At 36.3% G+C, this 19937-nt stretch overlaps 1 protein-coding gene and 1 long non-coding RNA gene across 3 annotated transcripts; both read right to left on the bottom strand.

Annotated features, from left to right (window-relative positions):
* Positions 1-414: 414 nt before the first annotated feature.
* On the bottom strand, positions 415-3321 carry LOC108738072 (protein sly1 homolog). Its single transcript, XM_018471301.2, has 11 exons — positions 2996-3321; positions 2786-2945; positions 2511-2724; positions 2370-2457; positions 2223-2312; positions 1885-2172; positions 1527-1823; positions 1196-1460; positions 997-1138; positions 739-939; positions 415-660 (listed from the first exon to the last, which is right to left on the bottom strand). Exons 1-11 carry the CDS (start codon positions 3027-3029, stop codon positions 550-552), a joined length of 1890 nt encoding a protein of 629 aa, XP_018326803.1. The 5' UTR covers positions 3030-3321; the 3' UTR covers positions 415-549.
* A 607-nt stretch (positions 3322-3928) lies between these two features.
* Positions 3929-4673, bottom strand: LOC112904795. Of its 2 annotated transcripts, none has more exons than XR_003231370.1 (4): positions 4372-4673; positions 4162-4299; positions 3996-4108; positions 3929-3938 (listed from the first exon to the last, which is right to left on the bottom strand). It is a non-coding gene; the product is annotated as an uncharacterized LOC112904795 (long non-coding RNA). The 2 variants fall into 2 exon arrangements; XR_003231369.1 differs by having other exon boundaries at positions 4423-4438.
* Between the last annotated feature and the right edge of the window lie 15264 nt (positions 4674-19937).

Genomic DNA, 19937 nt, shown 5'->3' with positions numbered 1-19937 from the left:
CTGAACTTTGTCTAACACTTGGGATCATCTTACTTAACAGATAACTAATGCGGAATTCCGCCGGTAATCACAACCGTCGTCGTTTGTCGTTTCTCTAAAATGTATGCCGATTTTGGTAATTTAAAAAATTTAAAAACTTTCGTGGGGTAAACTTAGGTGTCGCTGACGCTCGACATTTCATACCCTGCGTTAGGCTAAAAACTATTATCAAGATAGCCGACTTTAAAGTACCAGGAAATATTCCAGTCAAAAACACAAAACTAGTAGTAGTCCCCCTTGGTGCCCCTTTTTGGGAACCGCTTGTTTCATATAAAAGCATTGTAAAAACATCTAATACAACACGATTGTTAGCTGTAAAATCTCTTTTGAAAGTTTTTCCTTTTTATATTATAAATAAAAATAATTGAAAATAGATTTATAAAAATACTAACTTTTAATAAATATGACCTAACCATGTACATGTATACATACATATATATATATAAAAGTAAGATACAGTTGTTAAAATATCCTGGAGTGTATGAAGCTATAAAAACTAAAAAAAAAATACTAGGATATTTCCTGCCCCAACAAAGACAATTGTTTAAGAAATAGTTTTGCATTAGTTAAAGTTGTTGTTCCATAAATTACTCTTTTTACATTTCCTGAAGAAGTTTTTGCCTAAAAAGAATCTTATCAGTACATGATATATGAAATTTTGAGATTGAAACTTAAACAATAGGCATTAGGTTATTTTACCTTTGCATAATCAACTAAATTTTGATATTCAATGTAATTGCCTCCACCAATGATAAATACAAAAGCATCTTGAAATGGAGACCTATTTCTAGGAATATCTGTCACTTTTAATTGCTTAGGATCTAAATAATTGTACTCTTCCATTTCAGGACTATTTTTGAAATCCATCAGATGGTCTACAATTTTTGTTACAGGCAAGTTCTGAAACAAATTAATAAATAAAAGATAATGAAAGTAATAAAGTTACACTTTCATTACATGCTTCTTAACAACCAAATTTTTAACTCCTTCCATGACAAATGACGAACCCTGTGATACTAGTTTTGAAAACATATTGACTGTTTTAGTTCCGGCTCCTTCATATTGATTAAGACTTGCTGATGACATTTTTGTATAGCTCCTGTGAAATAATATATTTAATTTGAACAATTTTGAAATACTGAAGGTTGTGCTCTACCTCCATCTTTTAATATACGCTATTGATGAAAGATCACAACCTGCTTCCATAAGTGCTGCTTCGTACTTTTTCAAATCCGTCTCTGATACATGAGGAGTGTAAATGTAATAAATTAAAAATAACCTCAATTTGTCTTCAGTTGTTCCCACATTAGGATCATTTAAAATTTCTAATAGGCCTTTATCAACATTTACTTTACTAAGAATCTTCTCTTCGAATTCAAAGAATGTGTCTAATTTCCGTTTCTTTATGAAATTCAAAATTTCTTTGAAAAGAAAAGAAAAAATTAATGAAATCCTAATTACAGTAGACAAAAATATTTTCTCCAAACCTGTAGCTACTGTTGTATGCATATCTATTAGCCGTTTCTTCTCTAAAAGTTGTGGCAATGAATTAACAGCTGATGTAATTCGTGCTGTATTATCAGAAACCATGGAAATAGCGAGGTCGCTTTCGTTATCAATTCCCATCGATGTTTTTAATTTTTTAACTTCATCTTCAGATGATTTATACTGCTCCAATTCTTCTTGGATAGCTTCGGCTACCATGGGGAATGGAGAACCTTTGTAATTCATCCAAAACTTGTCTTTTCCATCAAGTTCGTAAGGTCTTGTTTTTGCTCTAGTACCTAGAAATGTAATCGGTGGAAAACATGTAAGTTTAGTATTACTACTAAAATAAACTTTTACCTCCAGCAGATGTTTTCTCTTCAATTACAACCCTATTAAGGGTTAAGTCTAAAACATCATGCGCTAATGCTTGGTAAGTCCAAGTGTGATGTAAAGGTGTGGCCATATCTACATTTCTGTCCAAAATGATTAAAATTGGCCTTTGAAAATTAAAACAACCTGTCTGAGCATCAGAATGGAACAAATTATTTCTCGCATCAAACAAATTATCCCTTAATTTTTTATCTAATTTTTTGGCCACCATGTCTGCTGCATTACCCTTTGGGCTTCGAATTATTGGGACCGTTCCTGCAGAATATAAGTATCAGGAGAAAGTATATGATTTACAACCTACATACCCATTGTAACAAATACTGAGAACAAACTATCAACTATGTTATTCATTATTTCATCCATTTCAGTATCTTTAATATCACCTCTGTTTATTGCTGTAATAATTATCCAGATATATTAAATAATTAACGAAAAAATGAAATAAAACAAACCATAGTATGATAAAGAATCACTATTTTGATGTTTCAAAATAAATAAATCATCTTCCAAAGAAATAAAATTAATATACTGATCATAAACCTGAAAAATTACTGTTAGGTAATTTTGTAATCCATATGTTCAAAGTAGCCTACTTTTTGAATGTTTCCAACACAGTTTGCTTGCAATGCTGAAGCTGCTAAATCTTCCAATTTCTGTCTACTGATTGGAGATATAAAATTTAAATGGTAAGCATCATAAATGCCTCTATGAAAATCTTGACTAATCCTTCCTAAATTTTCATCTGAAGGTATACAAAAATAAACAGCGGGTACTTCAGGAATAGGATCCCTGTCAGAATGAAGCTGCCTACAATTTAATATGCAGTTTATTTTATTCTAACATTTAGTAACTTTACAAGAAAGCTTACACGTGTAAAGTTACTCCCATCTCACGAAGTTCCTTAATTGATATAAGTGGTGATATTATATCCTGACCAATTCTATCATAAATTAACACCTTCCAAATAGGTTCAGAGTTTCCTAATTTTGAAAGTGGCTGGTTTAAATTCAACATTTGCTTTAAAGCATCTAAAATTTTTAGATAAGATTTATAGTTTGAAAATTTAGTATCATCTTACTTTTTTGTTTTTGCCTTAAAGTGGTCATTTTCATGTGAATTAAAGGAAAGATATAATAACGTTAACGACCTTGTAGAGCAATGTTCACAAAACTTGTTAATTATTTTGAATAATTTCACGTTTTTGGGTATCTGCTTAACTAAAGCTTAAACGGGTCGTATAAGTTTCCATTTTATTTTACGCTTGTTTTATGCTCATTATGCTTTTATGCATATTTGCTTACGTGTCATAGACCATGCCATAGACATGGCATAAATTAAAGTTAGTATATATTTCTTTTATCTATGATTAGAGTAGTCTAGGATTAGAGTATTAGAGATATATTCATATCATATATGATACTATGATACGTAGATCAGAAAGAACAAATTACTTATCGAAAGGTTGCAAAAGCATAATGAGCTTTGGTCATAGAATTGAATACACTTCGTGTATCTGGAAAGTATGGTTGGTAGAGGCCCTAGACTAGGTAAATAGATGTAAAACTCTGGAGATTTGGACGATAGTAATGACATCTAAGTTTACCCCACATTAGTAGACAATACTTGGAATATATATATAAATGTTATTGGTAAAGAAAACTTCGAATTTCACTGCCATCTATACATCAAACTATGAAGCGTAACCAAAGGCGCGCATTTCAAAATTACACCAAATTTTATTTTTTTTTGTTTTAAATGGAAATTGAAAAAAAAAACAAAAATAAAATTAACAAATTTAATAACAAAGTATAAATGCAGTAATAAATATAATTAGCACAATATACGAGTAAATAGCAAACATCAATTAATTAAAATATAGATACTAATACAGGTATATTTGTATGAACAAAGAAATTGTTCTTTACCTAATTTAGTACTGCTTCCTGCTTCTACAGGGGGTGCTAACGATTCAGAAACTGCAGAAATACTAGCTTCTGTATTGTCCATTGGGAGTGTACTTTCTATAACAAATAATTATATATGTTTTGGATATTTGAAACTGTTATCTGCATAACTACCTGCAGTTGAAACAATTCTTCTTTTCCCGTCATATGTTTTCACTGGATGCAGTACTTTTTCATCTTTTAATGGGGCAATTCCGTCTGCTTCTATTCCTCTACCAGAAGAAGTTCTACAAAACATTTTTTTTTAGAACTTAAGTTTCACAACAACAAATTACAATACCTGCCACTTTCGTTGAAACCGCTGTTACTTCAGGAAAATGGAAAGCGGCTTCTTGACCTTTAACTCCTGCAGGAGCTGTATAATCTATTTCAAATTAATTTGACCCCGTAATAGTGTAGACTGTACATCACGGTTTTTCTGTGTTGGGCAGAAAACATCCTTTCTTTACTTATTGTAAAGCATGATTGAAGTACTTAATATATTACTTACTTTCAGGATAGGTAAAAGTACTTTTCAGAAAAATGTTAAAATATTATTTACTATTGCTCAATAACGCCACAACTACTGGGGAACTCCTCCGATAATCGCAACCGCCGTCGCATCATCTGTTGTCGTTTCAGTAAAATGTATGTCGCGTAGTATGTCGATAATGTCGATTTAGGTAATTTAAAAAATTTAAAAACTTACGTAGGGTAAACTTAGGTGTCTCTCGCGCTCGACAATTCATACCCTGGGTAGAGGTAAGGACATCGACGTTTACTAATGGACATGCTTACCGGTCAGAATTGTGATACAACAAAAGAAAGAGACGGAACGACGTTTCGGACAATATCCATCTCTCTCACGATAGTGCGTGAGCGTGTCATGAAAGAGATAGACTAGTCCGAAACCATACGCCATCTCCTTCACTTTTCGAGCCAAGAAATATTATTACAACGACATACGGCTAAGGCCATCGCGTTTACTAATGGACATGCCTTAGCGGTCAGAATTGCGGTACAACAAAAGAAAGATATGGAACGAAGTTTCGGACAATATTCATCTCTCTCACGATAGTGCGTAAGCGTGTCATGAAAGAGATAGCACTAGTCCAAAACCATACGTCATCTCCCTCACTTTTCGAGCCAAGAAATTATTACGATATACGGCTAAGGCACGTCCATTAATATATGTCTATGGGTAAGGAGTACTATCTCTGTAGTGAAAAAGTGTCCGTCAAAGTGCGTTAAATTAGGGTGACGTCACAGTAACAATAGGGCAAATTTCAAATCATGCGCCAAAAATTATTAGATTAGGATAGAAAAATTAACAAGGACAAAATTACTTTAAACTACGTAAATAGTTGAGGTTTGGAGGTTTCAAGGAAATTTTTATTACAGAGTGTTTTTATGATTGTAATGGGAGTGGGGAAGAGATTGTGCGCTGAGCGGTATGTTTTTATTAGTACACAGTATTTTATTAGATGTTTTATACGTATCGATGGATGACGGGAGAAGGGTGTCATAGTTGCCAAACAATCCTGTTTAATGACGAGTGGGAGAAAATTCCTCCTCGGATAGTGAAGCAGACGAGGTTGGAGATGATGGATCTGTTGACGCCTAGGGCCTCCAGAAAGGTGTCGTTCCTGGAGCACCAGGTGCCGCGGGTTCCCACGATGAGGGCATGTATGTGTAGGGGGCGGTCGGGGAGAGAAGCCTTGACGGTATCTAGGAAGTTGGTATCTGAATACGTCGCAACTTTGTGGTTGTTGGCAAAGTTGAGCGGCTCTGGACGCTCCCATGAAACGCCCACGTCGGCAACGATGGCGGTGGTGTCCTTCACGAACAGAAGGTCCGGTTTCCGTTGACGGCTGTCGGGTGTCCAGAACCTTGGTTCGCTCCTGGTTTCCCAGCTCTTCTTTTTAGCTGCATCTGAGAGGATCCCCACCAGGTTGTCGTGTCTCCTTATGCGCTCGTAATGCATTAGTGGACGTCTTTGGAGAATGTGGCAGGTGGTTTGCACGGCACGACAACCGGCTCTGCAGCGGCGTTGTTCAAAGGGGAGGCGTTGGTTGTGGAGGCTTCCCAATGTTGGTAGGAACCCAGCTGGGAGTTGATTGGCCTTGATGTAGGTGGATCCATCCCGGAAGGATGAAGGGGATCGGATCCAGTTGGTAACTTGTGGCGGTGAAGAATGTGTGACCAATTCGGAGCATGTGGCGGATGCTTCAAGACGGTTTCGCCCCGTTGCTCCCTCTGTAATCCATATGGTTAGCGAGGCGTTCAGCAAGTTGAGCACGTGTGCCGAATACAGTATGGGAAGAAGCTGTGGATCGTCGCGCTGTGTGAGGTTGTGAAGGCGCTTAAGGAGGATGTCTGGCATGCGGGCTCCAAAGCAGGGAAGTCCAAACTTGCCAGCCTTGGTTTCGGCGTACAGGAAGGCGTTGCACGTTGACGAGGTCAGGTGGAGGATTGCTTTTACTGTACGGCGGATGACTTTGTCTACCAGATCTAGTGCTCGACCGGATACAGAAGGGATCTGAAACTGATAAAAGAACTTGAGAAGAAGGTAAGTCGATATCAGTTCCAGTTTTTGCCACGGCTTCAACGGGACGTTTTTGATACGATGCAGAGCTGTGGAGATGTCGGTGGGGCTGGGTGTCTGGGTCTGAGTTCCCGTGGGATGGAATCGGAACCCAAGGTATTTGAAGAGCTTCTTCTGGGGCAATTTAGGGTATAGGTTCAGCGCCAATATACACACGGCTCTTGGTAAAGGTGTAGAATTTTTCCTAGCTGGGAGTAAATTGACGCTGCATTTGTTGGCATTGAGTTCCATGCCTCTTGCTTGGGCGAAACGGTCGACCATTCGGACGAGATGTTGTTGGTCGTTAAGGGAAGTCGACATAAGGGCGAGGTCGTCCGCGTAGCCAGGACTTGTGCTCTCAGAAGTTGATGCCGGCGCTAGTAGTTTCGAGATTGCTACATTAATATCATACCATATGCCTACGCTAGCGCCATTTTAGAGGGTTTTTGAACTGTTATTTACTGTTCATAGTGGGATTCCTTTCAACATTCCCCCATATGAGATAGTTCTCCTTATCCTTATCTCTACACTCCATACTGGAAAGGAATCGTATTGTATCTGCTATACATCGCGCCTGTACCAGGAGTAAAATAAAACGAAATATTCTGTCACATTTTAACACATTGCAGTTTATGGACACAATGTTCTATGAATTTGTTGTTTCAAGCGTTTTGTAGCTTATTTAATTTTTTTAAGACATGTATATTGGAGAGAGAGAATATGGATATAGGAAGACAAAATAGGTATAAATTGTTAAAAAGAGATGTGACGAAATAAGAAGGAAGGACTTAATGAAAATAGACGAATCCAAGTACGCGATAGGTTTAAGATATATGTTATGGTATGATTGGCAGGGAGATTAATGCCAAGATATTTAGGAAGAGGAAGAGAAATAAATATGCTGGCTAGATTTAGAGTAGGAAATGAATGTAAAAGGATGCAAGTATTGGACGAAAGAAGAAGAAAGAAAATGTAAACTATGTGGAGTAAAAGATGAGAATCTTATACATGTTAGGTGAGTGCAAGCATAGACATATATTAATGGACGTGCCTTAGTCGTATGTCGTAATAATTTCTTGGCTCGAAAAATGAGGGAGATGGCATATGGTTTCGGACTAGTGCTATCTCTTTCATGATACGCTTACGCACTGTCGTGAGAGAGATGGATATTGTCCTAAACTTCCTTCCATCTCTTTCTTTTGTTGTACTACAATTCTACCCAGTAAGGCATGTCCATTAGTAAACGTCGATGGATGCGAGGAAGGAACGTTAGTAGATGAAGTATTGAATTGATAAGAGAGGATGGTAGTGGACTAACCATATTAAAGAAAACTTTAAAAAATACAACAGAGGGAAAAAGGAAGGAAGAATATAATTTGGTTTTCATCTATTATTTAAATTTAAAAGTTTAGGTGATGGTTTAAGATTTAATAATTTCTTTTAGTTAGTTTAAATGGTAAGCACTAATGATTTTAAGGTATTTCGGTTTGTGATAGTTTTTATTATTTTTTGTAAATACGTTTATAACCTGGTTGGTTTAATAAATGATACTACTAATAAATGAGTACTACCATTTTTACATTTTATGATTTTATTTATTTTATTGTAACTGTGATGAGGACTGAGAAGTATTAAGAAAGTATTTATGTACAAGATCTTGGAAGTTAGTAATTCTGTGCTAATATATAGTAAAGGTATGTGATGTAACCGCGAAAACAATGTAGAATTTCTATTTTTATTACATACATCATAAAAAAAAGAAACACAATCGAATATCTAGGACGAAAGGTTTACGAAGAAGGAAGAATTAGACCAAGTGCGCGGAAAATCAAAGCGTTGGCTAAACTTCCTACTCCTACTAATATTAAACAAATATGTCAGTTAAAGGATATTTTAGAAAATTTATTCGAAATCCCATTTCGGTGCTCAGAATGTGTTGATAGCCACGAATCAACACATGTTGATGTTGAACAGAGCGGAAATTCGGAAGTTCAGCAAATGTTAAAAGATTTACAAGAAGGAAAATTAGATTCCAACCAGTATCTTGAAAAAGATGGTTTGCTTTATCATCAAGAAATATTACCAAACAAAGGCAAAATTTTGCGATATTTTGTACCCCGACAAAGTTGACTTGGTGTTTTACGTTTATTTCATGACGAATGTCATGTTGATGTCGGCAAGACAGTTAGTCCTATACGATCTCATTTTTGGTTTCCACGACTGCGAACATTTACCCAAAACTATATTAAACATTATTTAATTTGCGCTGTGAAAAAAACTCGTACCGGGCCATTACAGGGACAAATAACATTGTTCGAGAAGCTTAACACCCCCATACAAACGGTTCACAGGGATTGCCTTGGGCCCATGTCTTCATGAAATACTGCAATCTGATATCTTTAAAATCGACAAAAGCTGAGGAGACGCGAATTAAGTTGTAAAATTTACAATTAAGTTACGTGTGTGTCGTACCTGCATTCCGGGAAAGCAATTAAACTGTTCAAAAATAAATTGAAAGTGATAGAAGTGAAATAAATAGGACAGTGAATAGTAACAGTACTGTAAATAAATAGAATAATTACCGAAGTAGTAAAAATTTAATAGTGTTTTTATGTTCAATAGTAATTAGTGTAAATGAATAGTTTTCTTCTTGAAATTTAATTTGTTAAACCCACGAACATTACAACTGGTGTCAGGTGTGGGGTTGAGTAAAAGACATTACAATGGCAAAGAAGTTGTACGAATTGAAAGTAGCCGAGTTAAGAAGAGAATTGGAAGAACGGGATGAAGCGACAAGCGGTAACAAAACGGAACTTCAGTGGCGGCTCGCGGAGGCGTTGAAAAAGGATGGCCATGATCCTGAAACGTTCCTTTTCGAAGACGAATTGTCGCAAATCCTGAAACGTGAATTGGAAGAAAACAGTAAAAGTTTGAAACGTGAATTGGAAGAAAACAGTAAAAGTTTGGAAAATAAATTGGAAGAAAACAGTAAAAGTTTAGAAAATAAATTGGAAGAAAATAGTAAAAGTTTGGAAAATAAATTGGAAGAAAACAGTAAAAGATTGGAAAATAAATTTGAAGAAAAATTGGAAGAAAATAGTAAAAGTTTGAAACGTGAATTGGAAGAAAGCAGTAAACGTTTGGAAAATAAATTGGAAGAAAACAGTAAAAGTTTGGAGAATAAATGGGAAGACAAATTTAATAAGAATATTCAAGAAACAGAAGAGAAGATAAAAATGCTGGAAGAATTGATTTTTAATGGAAAGACAAAACCAATCGAAGGGGATGTTGGTGCATCTAATACACTCAACAAAGCTAGCCAAATCAGCCAAGGAAGCGGTGTAGAGTCAAGAACACGGGTAAAATCACCAACGTTTGATGGAAAGTCCTCATGGGCCACATACAACAAGCAATTCGAGGCGGCTGCTAAGGCGAATAACTGGCGTCTGAAGAAAAAGCTACTGCGTTGACCGTTGCGCTTCGTGGAGATGCATGTGACATTTTGAACACCCTTTCCCCGGAAGAGTTAGCGGATTATGAACAGTTGGTAAAACGGTTGGAGTTGCGCTACGGCGAGGCTCATTTAACAGCGGTGTATCACATCCAACTGAAAACCCGTCAGCAGAAACCAACGGAATCCCTACAAGAATTCGAAGTCGATATTGCGAGACTGTCCCGACTGGCCTATCCTAATACTCCAGAAGAATTGATGGAAAGGTTGGCAGTGGAGGCATTTACTAATGGACTTCGGGACAGTGACACCCAACAACGAATACGCCTTGACCGACCTAAGACGCTAGCTGATGCATTGGCTCGTGCATTGGAGTATGATACTGTTAAACGGGCCTATAGCAGACAGGGAAGGGTTCGGCTACTGCGTGAAGAAACGGATTCGTCAGAATCTCTAGAAGAAACCGTCTGCCGAATCATCACCAAGTTCGATAAAGAAACACGAAGGCTAAGATGTTAGAATTGCGGCGAACTAGGTCACACGAGAAGGCAGTGTAGGAAAAGTACTCCTTCCCCAAGTACTCGACGTGAACAGCAGGAAAACTAGATATGGTCGACGTAACGGGGCAAACGTTGACCCACCGACAAAAAGACCCCGAATTTATCGCATTTACGAAGACCTTGAAGCACCAGAATGACAGTCTACTCCTAGGTGGAAAAATAAATGGCCGAAGATGCGTGTTTCTTTTGGATACTGGGGCCACTACGAGCATAGTAAAACCCGGCGTAATTGAGGGTTCTAACCAGGTCGTGTCAACTAAGTGGGTCCTGCGTATGGCTACCGGAGAAAAAGCGGTTGTTCATGGCGAAGCTAATGTCTCACTTGATATCGGTAAGACTGTTTTTGACCATCGAGTGCTTGTGGCAGATATTGAAGATGACGTAATTCTTGGGTTGGGCGTTTTACAAAAATACGATTTTGACATGAATTTAAGAAGACGCCTTCTGAGACTAAATGACGAAGAATTCTATTTCAACGAAGATAGACAGGAGGCTGTCTGTGTGGGTTGAAGCCTATGCCCTTGCGAACCAGGAGTCGGAAACCATAGTTGAGTAACTGGTGAAAGAGTTGATCAGTCGTTTTGGGGTGCCCTTGGAGTTGCACTCAGACCAAAGGAGGAATTTCGAATCGGCTATATTCCGTGGTATATGCGAGCTGCCTAGAATAAAGAAAACTCGAACCACTCCACTCCATCCACAATTTGAGGGCATGGTTGAACGAATGAACCGGACCTTGATTAAATATCTCTCCAAAGTAGTGTCTGACAACCAAAGGAACTGGGACCGCTATTTGCCTTTATTCTTAATGGCATACCGTTCATCTGTCCACGAAACGACTGGCCAAATACCTGTCAGTGTCCTTTTTGGAAGGGAGTTACGATTACCTTGTGACCTCAAATTCGGCTGTAAACCAGGAGATAACTTGGAGAAGATTATGTAACCAATCTCCGAAGAAAGCTTAACGATATCCACGAGTCGGTTCGCCTGCATGCGCAGATAGCTAGTGACAGGATTAAAGAAAACTACGGCATCAAGGCTACAGCAGGTGGTTACCAAACTGGAGATCTTGTTTGGTTGTATAATCCTTGTCGTCGCCGTGGACTATCACCTAAGTTCCAACAGAATTGGGAAGGACCCTATGAGATAGTGAAGAGGATTAACGACGTGATCTACCGAATTAAGAAAACTCCAAATGGGAAGCCGAAGGTAGTCCATTTTAATCGCTTGGCTCCATTGGCCGGTGCAAATGAAGAGGAGGCGCGGGCCAGATTATTAAGAACTACTCCTTCCGAGCCCACATTCGAAGAGTTCATGAAGGAAGGCCTCCATGTTAACAGGAAATTTGGAGTGACGCAAGAAATCCGACGAGACCTCTTTGCTATATCCAAGGAATATTCTCTGTCCCATTGCGTTTCAAAGGATCTCAGAATGAGCCGTGGTATCGCGTCCCAGTTCAAACGCAGATTTGGCGGTTTGGAACATCTTGAAGACCAAGTACAGAAGGGAAAAACACTGTTGTGCTTGCCTGACGGACGACGCAATATCTATTACCTGGTAGCTAAAGGAAGATGCTCTGATAACCCCACTTATAGAGAACTTTGCGACGCAGTAATAGAACTCCGCAGACATCTTCTGGAGAATAACCTACAGAAGCTGGCGATTCCAAAGCTTGGTTGTGGACTGGATAACCTAGATTGAAGGATCGTACGGAACATGATCGAAGTCCTGTTCCGCCGTACTGGAATAGATATTTTAGTTTGCAGTAATAACCCGAATCGGACCAATCATGAGAAGACCGTGGACCATTACTTCTATTCCCGGAGTGGATGTCGTGAAGGCGAGAATGGCAGATTCCGGCATGATCCTGCGAAACGGAAAGTAAAAATGTTTCGGGACGAAACATCCTTAAGGAGGGGGCAGTGTAGAGACTACGAGCGTGATTGTGTACGAACGAGCATACCTGTGTGTGAGCGGCTTATCGATTCGCCGACTAGCCGCGGGCGCTTTTCTTCATGTGCGCCGTATCTGTAAACGTTTGTGTCGTACCTGCATTCCGGGAAAGCAATCAAACCGTTTAAAGAAAACGAGACTTCTCTGGAAAGCTGAAGAACGTTCTCGAAAGGAGGCAAGGGAGTATAAAAAGGAACAGACGATCGCCGAAGTAGAGTAGAAATAAATTGACCGTTGCAGAGGTGCATCAAGAGATAAATTGAAAGTGATAGAAGTGAAATAAATAGGACAGTGAATAGTAACAGTACTGTAAATAAATAGAATAATTACCGAAGTAGTAATAATTTAATAGTGTTTTTAAGTTCAATAGTAATTAGTGTAAATAAATAGTTTTCTTCTTGAAATTTAATTTGTTAAACCCACGAACATTACAGTATCACTCCTGGGGGAATATGAATTAAAAAGGATTGGCAAAGGAAAACGTAGAATTCCCAAAACCGCTAAAAAACAGTTGTATTTCTTACCAACCGATTCCAACCGATTATTTTGTTTTCTGGAGTTGAATATACTCCAAAGCACGGGGTCAGCATACTCCCATGATTTGTTTTTTTTTCTTTGGTGTGTTCTGGAGTTGAATATACTCCAAAGCATGGGGTCAGCATATTCCCATGATTTGCTGTCTTTTTGTGTTCCAGAGTTGAGAATGCTCCGAAGCATGAGGTAAGCATACTCCTATGAATAATGGTACACACTATTTTTTACTGATAAGTGTTGTTTTTTCTAAAAAGAAACTAGGTAATGAAGATAATTTGGCAGGAAACCGTTCTGAGAATGAAACGTCAGTCAGTCTGACCGTGTTAGCGACCAGCGATAAAGAGGGGTGATGTCACAGGAATGATAATGCGACCTGGCTGTCCTGATGCCTCGAGGACACTCGACTGCATTAGCCTGGCGAAGATAGTCACTCAATATTAGTCGATGAATAAACGTTTCTCGTTCAAATCATTTTTTTTATCTTTATAATTAGTCTTAACAATAATCTGTACGTCTACATGTGAAAAATAAAAAAACCAAATAGTAAGTTCGTCGAGATAAATAATGATCGAAGGCAGGTTAAATGGACTTAGTATGCTCAGTGTACATAAAAAACTTGTAAACAGTATGGGCGATTCTTTCACGTTAGACGTAATAAACCGTTTTGCTGAAAATCCTCGAAAGTTACTTTTAAAGTAGAAGCCGAATTAAACAATTAAAATAAAATAAAAATGCATAGTCAAATTTACTTTTATTTAGGTATTTAACTGTCTAGAAAGCAGGATCATTTGCGGCTGTTTGCCATATACATGCACCACATATATTTAATATTTCATGTAGGTGCCTTTGTGTAGTGTGTATGACAAAACAGCCGCGGACGATCTGACCTAAAAAATCAGATTTCCCCCCCTAGGGCATATTATATGGTACGCTGTTTATAAACGGTTTATACTTTTAGAGAAGGACATCGTAATACATAACATGGTTGAAAATCCTGATGGCAGTGAATTAGGAACTAGAATGTTCTAGAATAATCTTAATTGTAGATCGATTCCCTTATTTTATAAATTTTTACACTTACATCTTATATTTTTTATTCGATTGTTTTAAATATCATAATTAAACCCTTTCTCATAATTTTAATTTTTCTTGGTAACCATAACTTACATAGGTAACATATTATTTTAAAACAGGGGTGATTTTTTGAATTTCGCGCAAATTTCTTTTCTTCTATGTATAATTTATTGTAATCGACTCAAAGTAGCTTATGTGGTATTAATTAATTTAAATGAGCGTCGAACAAAAAAAGGGTAACGCGCAGTCAGAAAAAATCTAGCTCGGAGGCTAACGTTCAATAAGAAAGGAACAAAAATATCTTAAGGGCAATAAATTCAAAAGATTTCAGGTCAACACACAGCAGTATTACTGCAGATCTCTTCACGCCCCAATCATTCTTGTCCAGGAGCCCACCTCGACAATCTCCATCTATTTTTACATTCGACTTACCTAAAGTATATCAGGCTCCAAATTCAAATTCCACACAATTGACAATCACACCAACCCCTACTTACAGGCCAACAATCAGCTACCCCTTAATTTATACCACCATCAACGTTTGATCCAAGCTCGAATTCTGCTTTAATTTTTTTATCAAAATATAGTAGAATAGCTATGTGTAATGGATGGACAGATACATACAAAATTGTTTATTTCGGAAGTTTTCTAGAGGAATTCGCTAATATTTGGTACAACGAATACATAAAAAAATGAACAAAATAGGGAAAACAATTGGGAAATTAAAATCGATTTCAAAAAAGAATTTAACGGCGAGCAACCAATGCGTAAATTAAAATTTAAATTTCAAAATCGAAAATAACGCTATAATGAAGATTTAAAAAGATACTATTATGATCATTTAAGTAGGTACAGCCCATGAAATAGACGCCGACATGCCTTTTGAAACATTTAGGGATCAATTTGAAATCGGACTCCACTCGTCATTTGCGGAAACCTATTGTCTATTGAGTAACGGTATCACAACTTTTGATGAACTTAAAAAATTAGTATTACGGTTAAGCAGAGTTAGAGAAAGGGTTCTTATCGATCGAATATACAAGAAACCACACATCTGGCAGTAGAAGGAATATACGGCCGAGATTCCAGCAAAACAATCGAAATTCATCCTCAGCACCACAACATCGTCTCTGGAACGCGAATAATTATTATCCGGCTCCAACATCTAGGGGTAATTTTCACGGAAATTACCAAAATCAATACAGAGGATATCCAGGAAATAGGAACAGAGGAGGAAATGTGCCAAGAGGAAATGTATCCAGAGGAAACGGTTACACGGGAAACCAACAACAGAATTCATACAATCAAATCAGACAACGAAATCAACAATATACATCTTTGCCAAATACAAGATGTTCCGACAGCAGGCCACGATGCTGCAGTTGCAATCGTTGTGGACACTACGATTGCAGAAGTGGACAAAGAAGGGTGTCGTTCTCTAGATCATCATCGCCAGCCTCAAACGTCCAACGAACGACTCAACTAAAAAATCCCGACGAATTCGTCGTATACACATCGGGTTTCACAAAAAACATATCAAAAGTCAAAGGTTACGTCAATAACAATTTATTTATTAATATTTTATTAGATACAGGATCTAGTAATTGCATAGTTGTTAAATCATTAGCAAATAAAATAACTCCACTCAATAATACATTTAATTTGCTAACAGCGGGAGGTAATAAAATACAACCTTTAGGTACAAGTGATATTCCAATTAAATTAGGTAATTTACAAGGATACATTTCAGCTTTGATGGTAGATAATTTATCAAAGCCGATAAAATTAGGAACAGATTTTTTATCAAAAAATAACGCTGTAATCGATTTTCCCAATAAACTGGTATACCTCAAAAATAGACAAACAAAAGCAGCACTAAAATTCGACGGGCAAGAGGACATATCACCCTGTACAGAAGCAGTAAACTACTGAGTCACACGACAAATCGCCGAAAACCGTATAAAAAGAACAAACAACGAACCTAACCAGCGTAATATCATGGGTGTACCGCTGACAGAAGATCAATATGACGAAAATACAAAGGAAATTCTACATAAAGTAACTTCTTCAGACGACCACATCCTTAAACCGAAACAACACCCTGAAATAACTTTGGACTGTATCTTTCTGGAAGAAAAACATTCAAAACATGGAATTCAGGGAAAACGATCCATTCTTGAGGAAAAGGGGCATCGTAATAAATAAATATCGTTGCCCTGCAAAAATCACACAAAAAAAAGCAAAAATGGTAACAAAAAAACGAGCAAGACAGGTTGCAGGAGTTGTCCTATTGCTAACGAAAGGACTTTCATCGTCGGTCAAACGAATCAGCAAAATTTCGAAAAAATTCAAAAGGTACGTAAAGTTATGCAAAAAATATGCTTCAAACAACACAGGAACAGATTCATTATGGATGATTTCAGCAGCGGCGAATACCCCGAGAGTAATGGGCCAATCATTGGGTCCAGAACCTTCACAATATGTTCTACTCAGCATAATTTGCACCTGCCTAATCCTCTTCCTTATATATATGACGTTACATCTCATCAAATGTTGTTCAAAACGAAGAGAAAAACCTAAAACCATACACCCTGTACAAAAACATTCACAAAACAATATGAAAGAAATTGGAATGACCCCACTACCCCAAACTTCCGCATCGAAAATTTCTCCATCCCCCAAGAAAAAATTCATCATAAAAATCACGGAGAAACAAAGCATTCAAACCTTATCCCCGGACGAAAAAATTGCCGCCGAATGTATTCAAGAAATATAATTATCACCTATTCACCGTATTAAACATAAAACGGAGTCAGCATATTGCGACTTTCTTCGATCATCCTTTTTGTTTTTGATACGCTTGGTTTGTGTTTGTTATCGGGTTATTTAAGTCAGGGCATATTCCGGAAATTTGATGCTACTGAATAAATATCACGGTAATTTTGCGCTTTTCTGAAAAGATATCTAAAACGATTAATTCCCTTTATTAAGTGCATAAAATAATAACATGAAGTATATGCGCATAGACAAACAAAATGATATAATGAATGAAATAAACGATAGAATAGGCGCCTATATTATTAAAAAGAGGTTAAACAACGAATTATAAAAGTTATATAAAATAAAATTATAAAGGGAAATAATTTAGTCAAAAAGATATATGAAACTATATGAAATATGAGGTATGAAGTAGTAAGAAAAATGTTTGACTTAGAGTAAGTGAATAATTAAAAATACGGCGTATAAAAGACAAAAAATTTCATAATGAAGTTTAAATACGAAATATACAACGTAAAATGAAAAAATAAAGTAATTCAAATAAACATTTAAAAGAAATGTAAGCATTTAATGAGTGAGCCGGCGAAAGAAAAATGTTATAACAGGTAAAAAACAACAAAATAAATACACGTGAATACTATTAATATTATTAATGAAATTATTAAAACAATTGTAAAAATCGCCATAAACAGGGGATAATAACTTTTTGCTTATCTATCGAAATAGTTCTTTTAACGAAATGATAACGAAAAACATATCAGACAGCAAATGTGGAAGAAATTATATAAAAATGTATGATAGTAGGTAATATTAATGATAAAAAAAATAAATAAGTAAAGATAATCACATATATCCTATATCTTATATTCTAAGGGAAATATTAATATCAAAATTGGGGAAATTAAGTATTAGAATAATTAGCGTCTATATAGATATTAAGCTAAATATAAAAGCAAGTACTTACACCGTTTTTTTTTTTTTTGTATGTAACGCGACGAATCATTCATGAGACACCACACAGCATCCAAATTTCATGCACTTCGAAGGAGAACACCCCATCTAAAATCCAAATCAATCCATCACCGATGAAAGGACAAATCTAAACAGCGTTATATCAATAAAAAATGGGCATATCCGTAGCCGTGTCGTTTTTAAGCTGCACACCTTGGGGCACTCAACACTTTGCCTTTATTTACACAGACGGGAGAAAAAACTTCAAAAGACATCCAGCCGCTCACAAACGCCAACAAATAAACAACCCACAAATCAATGATATATCCATAAAAACCAAATACTTGCTTAACTAAAACCAACAAAATAGAACAGCAAATCAAAGTTGCAGTTTCTGAATTGAACGGGACAGCAAATCCAACCCTTACCGGGATGGGATACCACTTCATCACCTATCTATGATCGCAGATGGAAAGAAAAATGATCGAGCTGCTCCCTTTGGATACGGTTCCCATAATAAACAATCTGGAAAACCGACCACAATTAGATGATTTCAAAAAAAAATATCGTGAAGCAAGTTGGCGGACTTTTTTCTAACGAACATCTTTCTACTGAGTACAATACTGAACCAACGTCCAACAATATGAGAAAAATTGCAACGTCCAGAAAATATAAAAAACATAACATAGTAAAAGAATACGTCAGCAGTTTTGACTTCCATAAAGTAGATTTTCTTTTCTCCTCAAGAAAAAAAACGATACGAAGCTGTGAAAAAACGGTGCAGTGATGAAATGCTAGTGAGTGTTCAAAGATTAATATCATAATGTAGTAAGTGTTAAAAAAATTAGTGTTGCCAATAACATTAATGATTGTAAATTAGCCGTAGTTCTTTAATATTTAAGGAATATTTCTTTAACAACTGCATCTTTTCAATTTGTTCAAATTACTCTTAAGGAATTTTTCCTTTTTTAATTTTTTTTTCTTTAGCCTAAGATGGAGCCCATCTTTTATAAGCTGGGGGAAATGTCACGCAGTGGAGTTTCAAGGAAAATAAGAAACCATTTTAGACTTATAAAATCAAATTAAACACATTTCAAAATTAATTAAATATTTCATAATTATAACGTTGCAATTCTTTCGAAATTCATAAAACAGATATCGAGTTCATTTACTTGCAAAATAAGCGTATTTGGCGTTCCGCAGCAACGAAACAGTAAGCGAAAAGAATTATCTATGTATAAGCGGAAAATGAGGATGGTTCTGGTTATTGTGAAAATTATGGAACTTCACGGAGTCATCAAAAAAGACTTCGTCTGATTTTAATTAAATCAGCTAAAACAAAGAAAGTTCTAGAACCAGTGAATGACCCATGTTGAATTATGTACAAAATAATTCACTAGCTCATCAAGAAGTTTGGCGAGAAGTAGGAAGTCTGGGAACATACCGAGCGAGTCTAACAGTAGGCCGGGACTTTCACAAACTTATTCTAAATATGATGCCCGTTTGCACCGACGTAAATAAGTACTACTTAGCTTTAAGTAGTTCTTAAAAGACGGAATTGGTTTGCACCGCAAGTTAAGTCGCGCTTAAGAATCGAAACAGATGCTTAACTTTAAGCACAGGATGTTCCTGACTTAAGCATTGCTTAAGCCTATCGTAACAATTTCGGCAGTAGTTCGGCATTTTTCGCCGTAAGAAAATAACATCGTTATAGTAAAGAGGTTATTATCATGTTACTATTAAATAATAAAATAAACAATATAATAATTATTAAATTAAATTATCATTAAATGGAAGTTGGTGTGTGTTATCATTTATGTTATTGTATTGCAATGTACGGATTATTTACATTCCAAGAGTAGTAATTAGTATCTGATGATATATTAGAAATTTGAAAATGTACACAATTTAACTGGAGTAGTGATAAGAACGCCAATAGCTAATCATTAGTAATAGAAGGTGAACTAATAATATACAATAATAGTACGTTTTATCAGAAGTTTGGTTTTTATTGAAAATAAACACTTTTAGATTACACTTAAGAGTTCATTTTGGCAGTTGGCGTTAACAGTTAAACTCCTGTAGTACTGCTTTTAGTTGGAAAAGGTTTGTTTATACGAAATTCAGAAGAAAATTGTCTCTACACTATACCAATTACAACTAAAAATTGTTTCTAACATCATATCACTAATATA

Source organism: Agrilus planipennis, unplaced genomic scaffold, assembly GCF_000699045.2.
Source record: "Agrilus planipennis isolate EAB-ADULT unplaced genomic scaffold, Apla_2.0 scaffold153, whole genome shotgun sequence".
In the NCBI taxonomy this organism is placed as follows: domain Eukaryota; kingdom Metazoa; phylum Arthropoda; class Insecta; order Coleoptera; family Buprestidae; genus Agrilus; species Agrilus planipennis.
Note: the sequence above shows the minus strand (reverse complement) of the source record. Positions and strands in the feature narration are given on the sequence as shown.